At 40.1% G+C, this 22,066-nt stretch overlaps 1 protein-coding gene across 1 annotated transcript in view; it reads right to left on the reverse strand.

Moving 5' to 3' along the window:
- Positions 1–21,487, reverse strand: part of SYNE1 (spectrin repeat containing nuclear envelope protein 1) — a 472,480-nt gene extending 450,993 nt beyond the window's left edge. Inside the window, 2 exon segments of the mRNA XM_047733936.1 lie at positions 12,663–12,953; positions 21,265–21,487. Coding sequence (XP_047589892.1) covers positions 12,663–12,729 — 67 coding nt within the window. The 5' untranslated portion in view covers positions 12,730–12,953; positions 21,265–21,487.
- Positions 21,488–22,066: the final 579 nt, after the last annotated feature.

Consider the following 22,066-nt stretch of genomic DNA (forward strand, 5'->3'; position numbering starts at 1 on the left):
ATATTTAGGCGTCTGCTACACACTATATCAAGAGCAATGAAGTACACCCACACTGCATATTTAAATATATTTACACATATAATACATAATTTTTGAATTAACTTGATTTACATTTGACTAGTTGACATAAATTTAGAATTTGTAAACCTCTGTTAATTTTGATTTAGCAGTTTTCTTTTTCTGAGAGCTAATACTTGTGCAGGCCTTTGAAAATCCCGAAAGCCTCTGGCACTTTCTCCATGATGTGCGATAGATAAACTGGCTCTGCAAATAGAAAGGCTTGAAGGACAGGGTATTATTCAAATGTGAATACTTCAATGCATTTAAAAGTAATATGAACATGTAATATGCCATTAGGAAGGAAAAAATATTTTTAAAGCATTCAAATTAAAAAGCAACACATAATAAGCACTGGTTGTTTTGCTTTTAATTAATTAATTTATTAGCGAGAGAGAGAACATTTCAGCCAAGGGAGGGGCAAAGAGACAGGGAGAGAGAAAATCCTCAAGCCAACTCCCCACTTTGCATTGAGGCAGGGCTTAATCCCAGAACCCTGAGATCATGACCTGAGCCAAAATCAAAAGTCGGACATTTAACTGACTGAGCCACTCAGGCACCCCATAAGAGCTAGTTGTTATATGTAAGTGATGAATCACTAAATTCTATACCTGAAACCAATTTTACCATAAATGTCAACTAACTAGAATTTAAACAAAAACTAGGGGAAAAAAGGGAATACAACAGATAAATGAGTGGAGGGTATGGGAACCTAGAACTGACATAAGCGAAAAATGGAAGACGTAAGATAAAAAAGTTTTTTTTGTTTTTTTTTTTAAGACTTATTTAATTTATTTTTTAGAGAGAGAGTGTGTGTGAGCAGGAGGAGGGGGAGAAGAAGATGGAAACATAGAATCTGAAGTAGACTCCCCACTGAGCACGGAGCTCAACACCAAGCTTGATCTCATGATCCTGAGATCATGACTTGAGCCAAAATCAAGAGTCAGACACTTAACTGATGAGCTACCCAGGAGCCACAAGGTAAAAATGTTATTTAAATGTTAATAAAATTAAATGAGGAAAAAAGCAAAGCAAAAAAACACACACATCTGAAAGGTCAACATGGGAAACTGTTCAGGTTTTATATGTGTCCTTACACTGATTTTATGGTCAGAAATCAAGTTTAATTAAAAATAAAACTCAGATAAAAAATTTCTTTTAAAGAGGGCAAGTAAAGTAGGACTCAGTTTGTTTTTTTTTTTTCCTTTGCTTTTACATGTGTCCTGACTAATTTCATTTTCAACTCATTAATTTAGGGATTATGAATTATCTATTTATTCATTAAATAATTATTTAACCATGATATTCCAAAATATAAATAAATGATCATTGTCTTGTGCTGAGTTTTGCTTAATATTTAAACCTGAGGGACTAGCATACAACATTCATTACAGGAAGAAAGATTAAAGCAAAAAGAGAATTTCAGTCTAAATACAATAGATGGATTTTTTACAATATTTTGAGGTTTAATAAGAAGAGTCATTAAGTCAGAGCAATAAAATTTAGAACTTAATCTCTCAAAGCACTCTTAAAAAATCCCAGAATCATCATAAAGGGTGAGCCTTTCTTTTCCCAATGCTTATTTCATGTTAAATTAAAGGGGAGGAGTTAAGATGCCAGAGCAGCTGGGGGCCCTGACGCTGCCTCACCCTTCAAACATAACTCGATGAACATCAGATCATTTTGAACAATGAAGAAATCGATCTGAGGATTAAGGAAGCAATCTGCACAATTGGAGGAAAAGAACATAACAGATGTGAGGTTCAGAAATGTAAACTGGGGGCAAGAAAAGCTGTGGTGCCACAGAGGAGAGGGAGCCCTTCTCACGGAAAGAAGTCAGGGAGAGAGAAAGGAAGCAGGAGAGAGATCAGCATGTAGGGTTCAAGCAAGATGCCACAGTGTGGGGCTACCCTGGGTTGTACTGAGAGAGAATGCTCCCCATCCTGGAGCACACTTGGAAGAGGGTGTATTGCCTCTCTAAGGACAAGAGGCCCACTGGGCACCAGTGTGTAGCCCTAGAATAGAAGGGGACAGAGGTACATGCACAGGGCAGATAACGTGGTTATAGTTTTTTGCTATGTTTCACTGTAGACCTCAGGTACCTGCGCAGTCATGCAACTGTTTTTCTGAGATAGAATGGTGCCAGGCGCAGTGTTGTGAGGCTCTTCTCTCAAGGAAGGAATAAGGTCCATGCCTTCCTGGGTTATTTAAGATTCGGAGTTTTGAACCCAGCGGTTGGCCAGAGATAAAACACAGGAGAACTGTGACACCAGGCCCCAGTTGGGCCCCAGATGGCCTGGGCACAGACAAGTTGAGGGCATGGATCTAATGAAAGCCTGAGACACAGCAGGGGAGAATGTTTGGTTTTCTGTGAGGGCCTCCTGAACATCAGGGTGAGTTTCCCTCCACTGGGACGAGAATGCCAGGTGACACCATCTTCCACCCCTTCCTCCACCAAGCCCACCAGCATAGTCAGACTTCGGAGAGAAACACAGTGCCTCCAGTGGAGGCTGGGGTCCTTTACACCAAACTCCACCTCCTTCCACACTGCAGGGGCATCTTTACTAGGGCAGGTCTGACTGTGAGCCAGCACATCAGGCCTCTCCCTCAGAAGACCATCACAGGCCCCACCACAGGTACCAAGTCTACTGATCACAGAGTATTCCAAACCAGTAGCTTCGGTTCTGGTGGAAATAGGACCAGGCTTTTTGTTGTTGTTGTTTTTGTAATTATTTTTTAAATTTAATTTTATTTCTTTTTTCTTTGGAATCAGGCTTACAGTTTTTTGTTTATCTGTTTTGCCTGTTTGTTTGCTTTTCTGTTCCTTTTCTCTCTTGGATTGGGTTTTTTCTCCCTCCAGGCTTACCTTAACAAACAAATCAAAGCACACCTAGTTAAAGATCCAAACGTTCCCCATTGTAAGTAAGGAGGAACTCTGCAGAGGACTGCCTCTGGGAAACAGCAGTGAAAATACATTAACAGTGAGCACACAGCACCCACCAGAAACACTTTCTGAAGCACCAGGCCCTAGATAGTGTATGACTCCTTAATATAGCATTATTCTCAGGAGCAGGAAACATAACAAGCTTCCATAACATGCAAAAGACAGAAACCTAGACATAATGACAAGATGGAGGAATTCTCCACAAAAGAAAGATCTAGAAGAAATCACAGCTAGGGATTTGCATAAAACAGATATAAGCAATATATATGAACAGGAATTTAGAACAAGATTCATAAGAATACTAGCAAGGCTTGAAAGAAGAATAGAAGACACCAGAGAAACCCTAGCTACAGAGATAAAAGACCTAAAAACTAATCAGGCCAAAATAAAAAAATGCTATGACTGAGATGCAAAACTGACTGGATGTAATCACAACAAGGATGGAAGAAGCAGAGGAACAAATAGGTAAAACAGAAGATAGAATTATGGAAAATAATAAAGCTGAAAAGAAGAGGGAAAGAAAACTCAGATCACAAATATAGACTGAGGGGACTCAGTGATTCCACAAAACACAATAATATCTGTATCATAGGAGTCCCAGAAGAAGAGCAGGAAAAAAAGTCAAAAAGTTTATTTGAACAAATTACAGCTGAAAACTTCCCTAATATGGGGAAAGAAACAGTCATTCGAGTCCAAACGACACAGAGAATTCCCCTCAAAATCAACAAAAACAGATCAACACCAAGACACAGCATAGCAAAATTCACAAAATACAAAGATAAAGAGAAAATTCTCAAAACACGTAGGGACACATAGCCCTTAATCTACAAGGCTAGACACATAGGTTGACAAAAGACCTGTCCACAGAAACTTACAGGCTGGAAGAGAGTGGCATGATATATTCAACTTGTTGAACTGGAAAAATATGCAGCCAAAAATACTATATTCAACAAAGATGTGATTCAGAATAGAAGGAGAGATAAAGAGGTTCCAAGACAAGCAAAAACTAAAGGAGTTCGTGAACACTAAACCAGATCTGCAAGATTTATTAAAAGATACCCTTTGAGCAGGAGAGACCAAAAGCAACAAAGACGAGAAGGGAACAGAGACAACCTATAGGAATAGCAACTTTACAGGTAATATAATGGCACTAAATTCCTATCTGTCAATTATTACTCTGAATGTAAATGGACTAAATACTCCAATCAAAAGACACAGGGTTATCAGAATGGGTTTAAAAAAAAAAAAAGACCCAGCAATATGATGCTTATAAGAGACTCATTTTAGACCCAAAGACAACTCCATATTGAAATTCAGTGAGTGGAGAACTATCTATCATGCTAATGGACATCAAAAGAAAGCTAGAGCAGCAATACTTATATTAGACAAACTAGATTTTAAACCAAAGACTGTAATAAGAGATGAAGATAAGCACTATATGATAATAAAGGAGTTTATCCAATAGATCTTAACAATTGTAAGTTTTTATGTCTCCAACTTGGAGCAGCCAAATATATAAATCAATTAAAACAAACATAAAGAAACTCATTGATTATATGATAATGGGGGGGGGGACTTTAACAACCCCACTCACAGCAATGTACAGATCATCTAAGCAGAAGATTGACAAAGAAATAATGGCTTTGAATGGCACACTGGACCAGATGGACATCCTAAAGCAGCAGAATACACATTCTTTTTAAGTGCACATGGAACACTGTCCAGAATACATCACACACTGGGTCACAAACCAGGACAACCAATACAAAAAGACTGAGTCTATATCATGCATATTTTCAGACCATAGCACTATGAAACGTGAAGTCAATCACAAGAAAAAATTTGGAAAGACCACAAATACATGGAGATTTAAGAATATCCTACTAAAGGGGCACCTGGGTGGCTCAGCCAGTTATGTATCTGCCTTCAGCTCGGGTCATGATCCCAGAGTTCTGGGATCAATCCCCACATTGTGGGGGTCCCTACTCAGTGGGGAGTCTGCTTCTCTTTCCTCCTCTGATGCTCCCCCTGCTTGTGCTCTCTCACTCTCTCTCTGTAAAATAAATACATAAAATCTTTTAAAAAAAGGAACATTCAATAAAAAATGAATGGGTTAACCAGAAAATTAAAGATAAAATTAAAAAAATACATGAAAGCAAATGAAAATGAACACACCATAGTCCAAAACCTTTGGGACACAGTAAAGGTGGTCCTAAGGGAAGTATATAACAATATAGGCCTTCCTCAAGAAGAAGTCTCAAATACACAACTTAATGTTACACCTAAAGAAACTAGAAAAAGAACAGCAAATAAGCCTAAAGCTATCAGAAGAAGAGAAATAATTAAGATTAGAGCAGAAATAAATGACAGGGATTTAAAAAACCCAGTAGAACAAATCAACAAAACTAAAAGTTGGCTCTTTGAAAGAATTAAAAAAACTGATATACTCCCAGCCAGACTTATCAAAAAGAAAAAAGAAAGGACTCAAGTAGATAAAAATCACAAATGAAAGAGGAGAGATTGTAATCAACACAGCAGAAATACAAACAATTAGAATTTTATGAGCAATTACATGCCAACAAATTGGGTAATCTGGAAGAAATGCATATATAGGAGCATATAAACCACCAAAACTAAAACACAAAGAAATAGAAAATTTGAGCAGCCCCCTAACCAGTAAAGAAACTGAATCAGTAATCATGGTCTCCCAACAAACAAGAGTCCAGCACTGGATGGCTTCCCAGAGGAATTCTACCAAACATATAAAGAAGAATTAATACGTATTCTTCTGAAGCTCTTCCAAAAAAAATAGAAGTGGAAAGAAAACTTCTAAACTTATTCTATGTGCCCATCATTACCTTGATTACAAAACCAGACAAAGACCCCACTAAAAAGGAGAATTATGGGCTAAAATCCCTGATGAACATGGAGGCAAAAATTCTCAACAAGATACTAACTAGTTAATCAAATCCAACAGTGCATTAAAAGGATTATTCACCACGATCAAGTGGGATTCATTTCTGGGTTGCAGGGGGTTTTCACTATCTGAAAATCAACATGATACAACACATTAATAAAAGAAAGGAAAAGAACCACATGATCCTCTCAGTAGATGCAGAAAAAGCATTTGACAAAATACAGCATCCGCTCTTGGTAAACACCCTAAAGAAGTTAGGGATAGAGGAAACATATCTCAATATCATAAAAGCTATATATGAAAATCCCATAGTAAATATCATTCTCAACAGGGGAAAAACACAGTTTTCCCCTAAGGTCAGGAACATATCAGGGATGTCCACTCTCACCACTGTTGTTCAATATAGTACTGGAAGTCCTAGCCTCAGAAATCAGACAATGAAAAGAAATAAAGTCATCCAAATCAGCAAGGAAGAAATCAAACTTTCATTATTTGAAGATTAATGACATTCTATGTAGAAAACCCAAAGACTCCACCAGAAAATTGCTAGAACTCATACATGAATTCAAAAAAACTGCAAGATACAAAATAAATATAAATAAATTTGTTGCATTTCTATACATTAATCATGAAGCAGCAGAAAGAGATATCAAGGAATCAATCTCATTTATAATTGCACCAAAAAACATAAGATAACTAGGAATAAACCTAACAAAGAGGTAAAAGTTCTGTATGCTGAAAACAATAGAACACTTATGAAAGAAACTGAAGAAGATACAAGGAAATGGAAAAATATTCCATGCTCATAGATTTGAAGAGCAAATATTATTAAAATGTCTAACTGGCCAAAGCAATCTGCACATTCAATGCAATCTTGGTCAAAATAACACCAGCATTTTTCACAGAACTGGAACAATCATAAAATTTGTATGGAGCCAGAAAAGACCCTGAATAGCCAAGGTAATGTTGAAAAAGAAAATCAAACTGGGAGGCATCACAGTCCCAGACTTCAAGCTGTATTACAAAGCTGTAATCATCAAGATAGTATGGTACTGGCCCAAAAACAGACACATTGGTCAATGGAACAGGACAGAGAACTCAGAAATGGACTCTCAACTGTATTACCAACTAATTTGCAACAAAGCAGGAAAGAACATCCAGTGGAAAAAATACAGTTTCTCCAACAAATGGTGTTAGAAAAACTGGACAGTGACATGCAAAAGAATAAAACTGGCTCACTGTATTACATCATACACAAAAATAAATTCAAAATGGATGAAAGACCTAAATGTAAGATAGGAAACCATTAAAATACTAGAGCAGAACACAGGGAGCAACCTCTTTGACCTTGGCCACAGGGATTGATTACCAGACATGTCTCTAGAGGCAGGGGAAACAAAAGCAAAATGAACTATTGGGACCTCATCAAGATAAAAAGCTTCTGCACAGTGAAGGAAACAATCAACAGAACTAAAAGGGAACCTATGGAATGGAAGAAGATATTTGCAAATGACATATTGAATAAGGGCTAATATCCAGAATCTATAAGGAACTAGTCAAAATCAACACACTGAAAATAAACAATCCAATTAAGAAATGGGCAAAAGACATGAACGGGTATTTCTCCAAAGAAGACTTAAAAATGGCCAACAGACATATGAAAATATGCTCAGCATCGCTCAGCATTCAGGAAATATAAATCAAAACCACAATGAGATACCACCTCTCACCTATCAAAATGGCAAAAATTAACAAGTCAGGAAACAACAGATGTTGGCAAGGATGCAGGGGTAAGGAAACCATCATGCTCTGTTGTTGGGAACATAAACTGGTGCAACCACTCTGGAAAACAGTATAGAGTTTCCTCAAAAAGTTAAAAATTTAACTACCCTATGACCCAGCAAATGCATTACTAGATAATTACCCAAAGCATACAAAAATGCTGATTCAAAGGGACACATGCATCCCAGTGTTTACAGCAGCACTATCAAACACAGCCAAATTATGGAAAGAGATCAAATGTCCATTGACTGATGAATGTATAAAGAAAATGTAGTATAGACAGATAGATAGACAGACAGATATAGTGGAATATTACTCAGCCATCAAAAAAAGAATGAGATCTTTCCATTTGCGACAATTTGGACAGAACAGAGAGTATTATGCTAAGTGAATTAAGTCAGCCAGAGAAAGACAAATACCATATGATTTCACTCATATGTGGAATTTAAGAAACAAAACAGAGGAACATAGTGGAAGGGAAGGAAAAATATTAAAATTAGATAAAAACAGAGAAGGAGGCAAACCATAAAAGATCCTAATTATTAAGAACAAACAGGACTGCGAGAGGGGAGGCAGGTAGGGAATACACTAAATGGTTGATGGGCTTTAAGGAGGGTACTTAGTGGGATGAGTACTGGGTGTTGTATGTAAGTGATGAGTCATTAAATTCTACTCCTAAAACCAATACTACACTATATGTTAACTAAACTGAATTAAAATTTAAAAAATTTAAAATACCAAAAATATCTCACTATTTATTATTACTGATTCTACTTTTCAGTTAGCCTTTCTGTTAGTCTGAGGTTTTCTTTTACAGTATAATGGATTTATAGGAAATATTATATTTAACCAAAAGAATTTAAAGTTGGTCACAAAAGCAATTTTAGAGGGAGGCCATGATTATCTTTTACTTTTTTTTTTTTTTAAAGATTTTATTTATTCATTTGACAGACAGAGATCACAAGTAGGCAGAGAGGCAGGCAGAGAGAGAGAGAGGAGGAATCAGGCTCCCTGCTGAGCAGAGAGCCCAATGCGGGGCTCAATCCCAGGACCCTGGGATCATGACCCGAGCTGAAGGCAGTGGCTTTAAGCCACTGAGCCACCCAGGAGCCCCTGATTATCTTTTACTGAGCAGTTAGCAAACTTCTTGGATATATCTCCAACAGTACATATTCATCCCTTTTCTCATTTCTTTTTCTTTGAATTGATTCACAGATTTAAAAATAAAAACTCGACTTATAGTCAATAATCCTTTTTAATCCAAGTAATCTCTATATGACACAGTTGTATGCCCATTTTGAACCTTTTCACTCTATAAGACTGCATGGATACTGCTCTATCTTACAAACATTTAAATATGTTAATTTAAAAATCCTTAAACTTTGACAGATTATCTTCAAATAAAAAAATGAAGAAAATTTATTTGACAAAACCTACTCAACAAATATTTTATAAGCAGATGTTATGCAGCAACATGATAAAATTTACAAAGTTATTGTCAGTATCCTAAAGAAATTTATAATCTTAGGAGTTCAGACATTCATTTTTTTTCTGATATGACTAAAAACTAAAGGCACTCCATAAGCCACCATGAAATGGGTCCTCGTAGCCTTTAAGAGCATTTAAAATTTTAATACCCCTGTATTATTCTATTGCCTTGTATTTGCTTTTAAGGTTATATTTAAATTGATGAAAGTTACAGAAACATTCATTATTCTTAAGAGCAAATGAAACTCTGCATTGCAGTCGGCCTGCTCATCCATAATTCAGAATCCCAGCCTAAAACATTATGCTCAAACAAGCACAAATATTGGCAAAGGTGAAATATTGAACTGCTACAGTAGCAGCTAAATCATGAAGCAATCTGTGTGTGCTTCAATTCCCTAGCAGCAGAAATAAAAATTAAAAGCAGAAAAACAGTCAACAATTATGGTTGTAAACCAAATAAGCAAGAGAGCAAAGCCAAGCTGCCGCTATTCAAAGCTACATGATTTTTATTAATTATACACAGATCTGCTATGACAAGAAAACCCAAGGCGGGTGGGGGGGACATTAGTTGCTTGGATTATCACTCTAAGCAAAGAAAAGGGGATTCTAGAAGAATGTTCTTATGGATTTGAACTTTGCAAACAGCAACTCTGATTCTATTTAAGGTAACAGATTTTTCCTCAAACACATTCCCTCATTTGTCACAATTATCTGGGCAATAATGCCAGCCCTCCATTTATTAGCACCACGGTCACTGGTTTGGAGGTTCTAGCAGGCAAGAAGAATCACTAAATACTTTCGACAGAAAACAGGTCTCTTCTGTCCAGGGAGGTTGACTCTTGTTTGGACTCCAAGCATCAGTAGGATACACAATGAGGAGTGAGATGCACGGGAGACACAGACCTAGCCAGCTGAATCATCACAAGCAACCCAGCGGATCTATATGCCGACAGATAGAGCCACCAGATCTCTTTCACTTCTACGATGTGTTTCCACCGCTGTAGGCTAGACCCATTGCATCTTAGGGCAGTGCAGACCTTATACTCTGTTGCCTTATATATATAACACATATATATAACATATATATATACATATAAAATAACTGATGCTAAAAACTAATGATAAATATCTAGTGCTCATTAATTTTGTCTTCTATTGAATGATTAAAGTTTATTGTTCTAGTTAGTCAGATAGCCTTTGACATGTTATAATTCTTTCTTTTACTAGAAAGGGGAAAGTAATACAGTGCGTATAGTCACTTTATTATATAATAAAATTACTAGTTTTAGTTGGCATGTAATATATAAAACCATTAACATTTGTTCTCAAGTCTGCATGGCTAGAAAAAATTGCAACAAATTATCAAGCTTATGCCTCCTAATCCGCTTTTCTTCCATGACCATTTGAACACCTCACCAGATGACACTATTTATGATTTTTAAAGGACCTTTTATCATCATCTCACTGATCTTGAAACAATCCAGAGTGAGAATAGAGCACATTTTAAAAATAGGGTCCCAAAATGCCCAGATGTTACATAGGACATCCACTGTCACAGTCCAGATTTGGGAGGGGAGTGGGGCTCCAGTGTTTTCCCCCACTCCACATACCTTTCAAGAAAAACCACTTATCTATACATTACAGAAAATAATAAAACACTAAGGCATCAGTCCTCTTCCCGCTCCTCTTATGCCAACCACTACCTTAGTAAAAAAAATTTCATTCAAATCAAAATAAGAAGAGTAAGCTATTCATAGAATCATAATCTGATTCTGAATTTTTTCAAATTTAGTCTCTACAATTTTGTTTTATTGTGTGTGTATGTGTGTGTTATATATATATGTCACCCAGAGAATTTTCACATTTAATAGACTCAAAGGAAAATCTGTTTTATTACCTAATTATCTCCCCCACAGTTTTGTAAGGGACTTGCTAGGCTCCTTCTTATCATTTCATAAATGAGGTCACTGAGGCACAAAATGGTTCAGGAGTTTGTGCCCAGGAAGCAGCAAAGATAGACACAGACAGAAAAATGGAACTCTACGTTCTGAATTCATTCGATCTCCCCAAATAAAGATGTACAACTTCAGTTGGAGACCCTTGGCATTGTGTAGACCCAATCAGAGGGGTTTTTTTGTTTTGTTTTGCTTTTGTTTTTGTTTTTTAGCCTACTGAGGAGGTCTGTGCCCACATATTCAGCAAGGATCTGATCTTTCGTCCCACCAGGCTCTTTCTGGCATGACAATGAGGTCTTCCAACAATAAATGTGAAAACAGCACCACTGGGACTAAAGCATCAAAAATCAGCCCAAGACAATCAACCAAAATGAGCAGGATCCTTGTGATTACAGAAGTTTCAGTGAAATTAGTGGTCCCTGGTCAGACATGAAGAAATTCCCTGGCTTTCTATAGCTGAGAGCGCGCCCTGGGCTGTGACTATCCACAGTCTCATCTGTATTTGAAAGTCAAGAGTCCTTCACTGGAAATGACCGCTATGCACATCAAATACATTGTAAAGCCGAGAAAGTGGGACTGTTAGAGATTAATATGATGGCTGTGGTGCCAAACCACAATGATCACTTGCTGGAAAGACTAGAAAAACAACAAGCCAAGTGTAGCATTACTTTTAAGCTCTCTTGACAAAGACTAGAAAAGAACCCTGTTAAATCTGGCTATTTTTGCCTCTAAAAATATACTTCTGAAGCTGGGGAGAGACAGCATTAGGGTGGTAACAAGGAAGCGATATTTTCATACTCTGACAGATGATTATTTCCATGGTTTAAGGAATATACATGTTTAAATGCATGTTTAATTCATAATGATGTCATTAATTGCATAATTTATTCATTACAGAATTAATCCATAAGCTGCCAGAACATTTCAGGGCTAATTCTCTTCTAGAACATCATTTGCTGTTAGAGAAAAAACAGTGGTGGGGAAGGTGGTTCCCATCCACACACTGCCCCTCACTGTTAGTCTTGTCATGTCATAAACCCTCTGGGCCTCATTGCCTGATTTTCCTTAAAGACTTTCTAGATCTCGTAGGGCTTTCTAGCTGGGATAAGTAAACTACTGGTTGACTTATTTGACCAGAGTGTACAATCTTTGTCACCATCATCATAACCTTGTGCATGGTCACAGTGTGGAATCGTCCTTGGTGACTGAAGGGCAGTTTGACCATCACTGAATTCCCAGCAGGGCACTGACTAACCATCAAGGTCACACTAATGCAGACGCCAAGCTAAACAGAGAGCTCGATTTTTGTCTTTTTGCAACATGAAAAAGACAGCACCTGAAAAGAGCAGGAACTAGTCTGAAAACACTAGGAAAAGAGACATCACCTTGTGATTCCTTGCAGTCTCCTAAAATGGAAATAAAGTGCAAGCAAATTGAAAAGACCTTGAGTGAAGCTGGTATTTAAACTTTAAGATGTACTTAAAAATACAAAACCAGTCTCGGCAGCTCTGCCCCTTACCTTGCAGTCTTTGCATCACGTTGGCAATGTCCCGAGGAGACCGTGAGGCCGTCCTAGAAGCTGCCATGGTGCTTCCTGCAGCATGAAACCCTGACCAGAGACTCTTCCCCCAGGGCGCAGGCGCAGCACACCACTCAGGGAAACATGCCCGGCCTCCCTGGATCTATAGGGTTGCACGTGAATCCCACGCACTTGCAGCAGCGAGCGAGGGGTCAGCACTTCCAAAGACTGGACCCCCTTTTCTTTTCCTTCTTTTATTTTTAGACTGTTCTGTTAAGTGAACTCAGGTACCTGGAAAACAAACAGAAAAGGTACGATATTTTATTAAAAATCTACATAGATCCCCCAATGTTAAAAAGAAAACTATTTCTCTTCAGTTTTAATAGATGATTTATTACCAAGTGAAACATGTATAAAGTACTTGGCAAATGCTAGGAGTCTTTAGACCTGACAAAATACACGAGACATATATAAAAAGATGGTTACTGACAAAGAAATGTTCCCTTATTACATGTTTTTTTTTTAAGATTTTATTTATTTATTTATTTATTTATTTATTTGAGGAGAGACAGAGGGCAGGAGTAGGGGGAATGGCAGAGGAAGAGGGAGAAGCAGACTCCCTCCTGAGCTGGGAGCATGACCTTGGGCTGGATCCCAGGACTCTGAGATCATGACCTGATCTGACATGAGCCAAAGGCAAATGCTTAACTGACTGAGCCATGCAGGCGCCCCTTCCATGTTTTCTTTTTAAACTATAATTTCTCCATCGATCTATGAAAGTGAATGTATTATGAAGTCAAAACAGCGAGTCCTGTTTCTCAATATTCCCAAGTTCTCTCATCGATGCTATTTCAGCCTGCTTTGTACATTTATTTTGCTGTTTCATTTGTACACTTTCCAGGAATGAGATTAAATCTTAGCTTCTAGGTGAGCACTGAGTAAGGCACAGAATTGCTGAATCATTATATTGCACTCCTGAAACCAATGTAACACTGTATGTTAACTACCCTAGAATTAAAATTTAAAAATAAAAATAACATGAAAATCTTAACTTCTAATAACAATTTGATGAATTAAAAGAGTAAAAATGTAAAAGCATACCATTCTAACAACATCAGTTTCAAATATTCTGTTTTTAGGAGTCAAAATGGATTTGATTTAGCTACTTTTCTTCCTATACAGAAAGACTCTAAAGTAGGTTGAAGGCTAAGGTTTTGGGGGGTGGGTGTGGCCTAGACAGAGAAGCCATATCCCTTCTACCCACTTCCTGAATTCCCTATTTTGGTCAAGTTTAAGTCATCATTCTGGATTGAGCAAGGAGAAATAGAAACAGGAGAGTAGTTGATGAAAACTTCATACTGAGAGACATTTACTTTTTTTTCTTTTTTAATTTTTTTAAATTAACATATAATGTATTATTTGCCCCAGGGGTACAGGTCTATAAATCATCAGGCTTACACAGCACTCACCATAGCACATACCCTCCCCAATGTCCATAATCCAACCACCCTCTCCATACCTCCCCTCCCCCTGGCAACCCTCAGTTTGTTTTGTGAGATTAAGAGTCTCTTATGGTTTAAGAGACATTTACTCTTAATAAGGATTTCCTAACCCTAGTGTTAGTTGAAGAGAAGGTTTTGCTATGGAGAGGATAAATAATGAAAAAAGGAGAGGAGGGTAAATAGGGACCAGGGAAAGAAGCTTAACCAAGAGGCCACACTAAGGTGGCCCATGTGAGATGACACTTTATGCAACTCACACTGCATCTCTGCTTTATGAGGATGAAGGTAAAGAAAAAAGATGGGGCAGAGGCAGGGGAGGATGGTAAAGGCAGATCTGTAAAGAAAACACATACACGTGGGATGATCCACCTGCCAGAAGGAAAAAAAGAGACCAAAAGGAGTCTAGGAGTGTTACCAAAAACGATATTGTAACCTGACCATATGGTCATACAAGCAATGTTATTTATGAGAGATTGGTTACTAACAAAATGTAATTACAAACTATAATTGATTTTAAAATGGCACGATTAAAACTGGTATACATTGGCATCTGGTTCGAATGCATGAAGGCAAAGCTGATACTACCTGTTTTAGAATACTATATCCAAAAGGATGCAAAACATTGCATATGGCGGCTTCCTTGTGTGCAAAACCATCAGAGAGGTATAGTGGAGCAAGAAAGAATGTACTGGTCTCGGAGCAAGTTAGGGTGAAGTGGTGTAGTGAACAGCCCTAATGGGCGAGAAGACCCAGACCGACTTCTCTAGGTTCCTTGAAAAGATATTTGGTAGAAGGAGGACCCAGGACCTGTGAGTTTCTGGGCTAGAGAGGTGCCTCACAGGGGGTAGCTTTCTAAGGGATTCTCAGAGGATAAATAATAACTTATGGCTAGCCTATCATGTATCAAGGCCTTTAGCCCTGCTGGAATTATGTGCCCATTAGCCTCCTTCATCTCCTGGGGGAAAATATTCCACTTGCCCCCATGCAAAATCCACCATAATTTGGAGACTAGTAAATAGTGGGAAGTGCCTAAAATCTTACAAATGGCTCCTTTAAACTAATAGAAAGTTAAGTTCTCCAAATGCAAGAATATAACTTTCTGAACTCTAGCTAGCTAGCTAACTACATATATATACTAAGTAGTGATGAGGGAAGAAATTCATTTTAACTCAGCTATCCCAAGCCAGCTCCTGCCCAGCACTGGAGTTCATGAAAGATGTGGCTCCTACCATCAATCAAGAATTATGGAATTAAAAAGGATTTCTCTAAGTCACTGTATTACAGATCACCATGTTTCTTCCTTCTTCTAGTTCACAATCATACTACACAATAGATTAATTTTTAACTCTCTTTCTCCCCCTCTTTCGTACATATATATGAGATACATATATCAAGTATTTGAAACATATTTGATATATATATATCATATATATACCTATCTTTTGAACTCAGAATTTCTTTGCTTATTTCCAAATGCAGGTTACGTATCCAGTCTTACTTCTACAGTATAACAAATGCATTCTGAATGTCAGAGCTCAATGCTGGTGGTCCCAAGATGAGTATGACATGGATTCTATTTTTTGAGGAGCTTCGAACATAGTGGAAGATACAACATAGAACAAAACAATAGAACAATGTGATGAGCAAGTGCAAATATAGAGGTGAAAAATGCAAAGGATGGGCATTAAACCAATAAGAAGATTCTGGAAAGTGTCTTGGGAGGGTCCTGGTAAACAAGTTGGAGCTAGTCAGGAGAAAAATATGAAAGTACAGGCCAGTCAGAGTGAATAGCTCAAGCCAAGTCATGGACACAAGAAACGGCATGATTCTATGTGGGAGTACCAATAGTGAGATCATGAAGGTCTCTACCAGGTGACATTCTGGAGCTGAGGCTGGAGAAGGAGGTAGCACCGATGGTTGAGGGCCCTATGTGCTATGCTCAAAAGCTTGGTCCTGATTCTCTGGAAGGCAACAGCAAACCACTGAGGGATTTTAAGCTGAAAGTACCCAAGTATAATTTAGATTATTCTAGATACAGTTTTTAAGGCTGTGTTTGAAGAAGACAAGACTGAAAAATTCAGAAAGTTCAGTTAGAAAAGTATCTGAGGAGTTAAGATAGGAGATGATGACAGACTGGAACAAGACAGTGAGTGAGTAGAAGATAAAATCTTAAAAATCTTTAGGAGGCAAAATGTGCAGGACTTGGTGACTGATCAGGGAAGGCAGCTAGGAAGCAGTTGGTAGGGTTCTCCAAGTGTTTTAGATGACTCTTGGGATTCTGACTTGAGGGTCTGTGGGCGATGGTGCCATCAACTGAGCTTAGCAGCCTGGAGGGTTATGCGGGTTTCACTTCCAACACTCTTCACCTTATACATTCCTATCCTTGCTAAACAACTTTCCCCCACCCCTGTGTGGGGTACTGTCAGCTGAGCAGACCCAAAGGATCCCTAAACACCTGACCCAGGACCCACACTCAGCTTGAAGCTGTCCCTAAACACTCCAGTATAGACTCAGCACTAACAATCTATACGATTATAAATATGATTTGTCTTTTACTTATCGCTGTGGTTAGCCTCAACTCTAAGTAGACAGCGAGCATTCTGCAGGCATAGAGTCTATAACTCGCTTTGTTTTAACATCCCACCCATCAATACCAAGTACATCCCTGAGAACGTGCTAGGCCCTCGATCTATACGTTTGTCTTAGAGTCAACTTCATAATACTTTCCCTCGATGAGAGAACCCCCAGGAAACTTCTTCCTCCTCACTGCAAAAGAAGTTAATGCAATATCCTTCCTTTTTCAGACATAGATAAAATATTTTGCTTTCATCATTCATGTATACACACATTTCCTCCATTGTGAAATTACGATATCTTGTTTTTTACTGATACTTTCACTTACAGGGACATATGATATACGAAATTTCAAATTAATAAAACAAATATAAAAGGAGACTGGGGATTAGAAGATATGAGTTCTGGGTTTAGCTTTGTTCCAATCAGCTGGGTGAGTTTGAGCTTATTCTGTGTGTGGAGGTCCTCAACAATGGCCTATCACAGGTGATGTGGTACCTATGGGACATGCACATACTATGGACTAAGAAAGATCTGGAACAGAGTCTAAATTTTGTCCATATGATCTTAAGGAAAGTTAACTTTCCTGAACACTTGTTTCTTAATCTGTAAAGTGGAGCTATTTTATTGCCAATTCAGTTTGATTTTATCCTGCATAAGTTATATATTTTTTAATTTTTTAAAGATTTTATTTATTTATTTTTAAGAATGAGAGAGAGAGTGCACATACTCCAGCACAAGTGGGGTGAGGGGGGTGGAGGGGGGCAGAGGGAGAAGCAGACTCCCTGCTAAGCAGGGAGCTCGTTGATATAGGACTCGATCCCAAGATGCTGGGATCGTGACCTGAGCCAAAGGCAGCTGCTTAACCAACCGAGCCACCCAGGCACCATGTATAGTTAGATTTAAAAAGATCAATATGTAATATTCTTAGCAGATCACTCGGCCTGTAACAGAGTTCCAGCAAATATATGGTTTCCATTTTCCTTCTCCTGGCCTCAGTTTCTCCAATATGCAATATGTGAAGTGGGTCCAACATGGAGAGGCGCTCTCCAGTGTGCTTGTCAGTTGCAAAGCCAATGGCAGCATAGGTGACAGCTGAAATAATGACTGGTACAAGGTCACAAGAGCTTGAAATTCACTCCTGGAAGTGACAGATTACCTAGAAGTGTTCTGGTTGTGGGCAGGACCTACAGAGCCAGAACATCAGAGGAAGGCCCAGCACCATCAACGAGCTCACCGTTCTCAGGGAAATTTAAAAGGTGTTTCATAGGTGCAGGAGATTGTGGGCAGTGGTGAGGTGGGGACGGGTCCTCTACTGGGACATAAAGGGAAGATCAGGTAGACATTGATAGATTGTGACCAATGAACAGTCCCCAGCACGATCTCCAAATCCTTCCAGGAGAAGGAACTAGGATCCCACTGCAGCTAAGTACATCCACGACAGCTAGCAGAGAATTAAGAGCCCAATGCTTATTTCACACATCAAAAATGTATGGAGAAACTATTCATAAAGGACAATGGTACTGAGGAAATAGCAATGAACAAGATAGATAAGCCCTTCTTCCAGCTTACCTATCAGAGGGGGAGATGTTATCAATAATACTACAACAAAGTAGGGTGAGTTCTGTCCATGGAACTGTGTGAGCCAACTGAATGCCCGATCGATGACCACTGCTGCTGCACTGATTGTGCAGAAAGCAGAGGGAATGGATGCTGTCTGCTGGGGGCGGGGGGTTCTCCTATCGGAACCATACGCTCTTCTAGCAGCACCTGTGGAAAGCACAGGAGCAAATCATCAAATCTCAAATCATCAAATTTGCTGATCTCAAATCAGCAAATCATCAAAACTCAACTCCAGTCTCTAGTCTCTAAGCAAAATGGACAACAGGCCGCCAAAACAGTTTCTTGTTTGTGTTCCTAAAAAGAAATGCGCGAAGAAAACCCTGGGAAGAACACTGTGAGGCCCCAAGAACACGTGGTAAAGTAATGCAACTACAATTTTAGGTATTGGGAAACTAGAGCAGAAAATTGCACATCCTGTGACCACCAGAGATGATGTGGTTCATTTCTACCTGAAAACAACGGGCTGAGAGCATAAAACACAAACCGATTCAGAGCAGCACAGAATATAAATATTACTAAAATAGATGTCTAAATATGTATAAGGATAAGACCCCTATTAAAAATCGTTATTAAACAAAAATTAAAAAGCCAACAAATATACCTCCACCCCCTTACATCTAAGTTCTTTGCTAGAGTGAGTCACATGAAGTGTCTAATTTTAAATTTAATTATTGTTTTCCTGCATTCATCCTTTAGCAATGGTACTAATTAATAAACACTAAGACGGCTAAGCAGTAGGGAAGGAGATGGACATTTGGAGTTATATAAATACACGACTAAGGTACGTGTATGGGTTATCAGTGAGCAGTACTGTGAATTATTCATTATTATGAGCTGTACAAGGTAACAAGTAAGAATCAGCCCTTTTTCTGGGAGAACAAAAATGTAAACAAGTAATCAAAAGATAAAGTACAGAGCTGATCAATGTGATGGATACGATGTGTCATGGTTGAACACTTTTTGGTAAGCCTGGAGGATAAATCAAACCCCAAGGTATCAGCTACCTTCCTCCCCTACTTCGCTAGAGTATATATATCCGCCTGCCAAACACTAGCTCTGTCTGGATTAGATCACAAGGAAGGGCACCTACAACACATCTAAGAGGAGGAGAAGTGCAGATTCCCTTCCAGGGGACCCTCGGGCCCCCATGACAGTCACAGTCAGGCCACGGGTGTGGCTGCAGCATCTAGAACTGAGAAAACGTTACCAACCTTGCCTAGCCGAGGGCTTCCTACATCCTGTTCAGTTACACCTCCTTTCATTTCCAAGAAGCTGTGTGTGCTGCAGACTTCTCAGAGAGCCTGTCCTACACATTGAACTACAAGCCATTCTTGAAAGAGTCTGAACGATAAACTGCCTTTTCCCACCCCTTGCTCCCCTGCAAGAGGAAGGAATCAAGTGACAAGAATTTTTATATGGGGACAGCGAGAACAGGAAAAAGCCAGTTTCTGAAAAAATCATTAGGTAAGAGAGATAAAAATGAGTCTATAATGATAATAGCGAATATTATCAAAAACTAGCAATATGACTATCTGAGTCAGTCTGAAGCTGTGCCTTTATCTTCAACTGAAACGTATTAAGTTAGCATTGATTAAGTTAGCATTTAGAACATTTTGTTCTAAATTTGCCACAAAGTAAGGAACAGGCTCAAATACACAAGAAACAGAAATAGCTATGTGTATTTATCACCCTGTTCAGGCAATATCAGGAACTTTTTAGCCATACTATTTCTTTTTCATCAAGCATCTGAAAGAACAATCTTCATGACTAAGAATTAGATCAGCATTTTGTACAGATGTGGGTCATATTAATAATTGTTGTTTAAGTGAAAATTACTACACTGTCTCTTGCACAAGTCTGGCTTTTGTAAACAAGTGCTTCCTTCAGTAAAAGCTTGCTCAGATGGAGACAAAAATATAGACACTCAAGAAGAGAGAAATAATTCGCTTAGAACTTTCTTGGAACATTCACGGAAGACTGTCGGATACATACAGGTTTTCCACCCCAAACTGAAAAGCTCAAAGATGAACATTCCAGGATGCTAATCCTGGTTTCAGGCTGATGTTTCTCCGCAGGCTGGGCCTGAACTTGCAGCCTCCAAGCTCTGTCACCCCGGGCAGCACACCCAACCCGGTTTCCAGAAGGGCTTTCTTTGCTTAGCGGCTGAGAACTGCTTTATTTCTCACTGTTTTTCTGCCCTTTGCCATGCACCTGCCGCCCTGTGAACCACCATTTCACAGAACTCCTCAGGCAGCCCTGCAAAATCTCCGCCTGAAACCTGTCTTTCCAGAGAGGAGATCAAAGTTATCTTGCCCTCTAGCGAAGGCTCCGCCTGGAAGCAATTGCAGGGCGACACCCCAGCAGTCTGAAGCCCCGGCCTCCGCACCGTCGTCAAGCCCTGGGCCGTGCTACCCGCTTCCCCTCCCCCACAGCCCTTCCTAAAATAGTCGAGAGTGGAGGAAGGGAGGCTCCTAGAATTTGTCCAACGCCGTGTATCTCCCATCTGATAGTAGCAACAGTACCGACCATCACAAGAGGGTGGCTGCCTTTTGCTTCTGCATCACGGGAGCCCAAAAGAAGTGCCACAAGCGGAAATGACAATCCGAGAGGGGGATATTAATAGGGATATCTACGTACGAGATGCGGGGAGGACGCTCTCCACCTCCTTATCTCCTCATCCCTGAGTATCAGACACGTACACACACCACCACCACCACCATCACCGCCCTCTCCCTTCCATTAAGCACGCACAACCCCAACATGCAAGTACAAACTTGCTTACAATTTGCAATTTGTTCGGCTTGCACCCACACTCATATTCTCGCTCTCGCTCTCTCCCTCCTTCCTTCCTTCCATCTCTCTCTCTCTCTCTCTCTCTCTCTCTCTTCCTTCTTTCCTTTTACCTTCACTCTCCCGGGCTCGTCCAGGTTCCCGGCAGCGAAGCGAGCGCACGGCCGGCGGCGGGCTCCGGGAGCTCTGGCTCGACTTGCAGGGCTGCGGGGAGCCGGGCCGCCCTGGTTACGGAGTACGACGCGCCGGCCGGCTCCCTGCCCGCGGCAGAGCCGCAGCCGCGCTCCCCCGGGCCGCTCGCGCGCTCGCTCACTCCTGCGCCCAGCTGCTCGGCGACTCTGCCCTCCCTCTGCAATCCAGTCCTCCCCTCGTGTGCACCCTGAGGTTTTAGGCCTCCTCCCTCCACTCTCCCCCGCCCCCTGCACTGAAGCTCTTTGCGGAGGTCGGCCAGGCGGGTTCAGCCCCCCCGTCCCCCCCACCGGCAGCCTGCGGGTCCTACCCCCTGCGCCGCCACACCCCTCCCCGGCCCCGCTTCGGGAGCCCCGCGTGGGTCCCTAGAAGAGCCGGGGGCGGGGGCCTGGAGGCTCTCTCGGAGGCTTTCCCTACCTCTTGGAGATGCACGGCCTCCGGCGCTTCTCCACAGCTGCAAACCTGAGCCCTGACCCACCCTCTGGCGCAACCTTTCTACGGGGTCCAGCTCCGTGGGGAGAGGAGGAGAAGGAACGGCAGAGAACGCGGGGGAAGAGATGCGCTGCGCTAGCCGCCAACTTTTGACCGGGGTTCCCACTGCCGGATTGACCTTTCTAAGCAGAACCTATCTTGAAAGGCTGGGGAGGTTCCCTGATGGTCCCAGGAAGGAAGTGATGCAGTTCAGCGAGGACATTGAGCACACTCCTTTCAAATCAACTTCCAAAA

Source organism: Lutra lutra, chromosome 6 (assembly GCF_902655055.1).
Source record: "Lutra lutra chromosome 6, mLutLut1.2, whole genome shotgun sequence".
In the NCBI taxonomy this organism is placed as follows: Eukaryota; Metazoa; Chordata; class Mammalia; order Carnivora; family Mustelidae; genus Lutra; species Lutra lutra.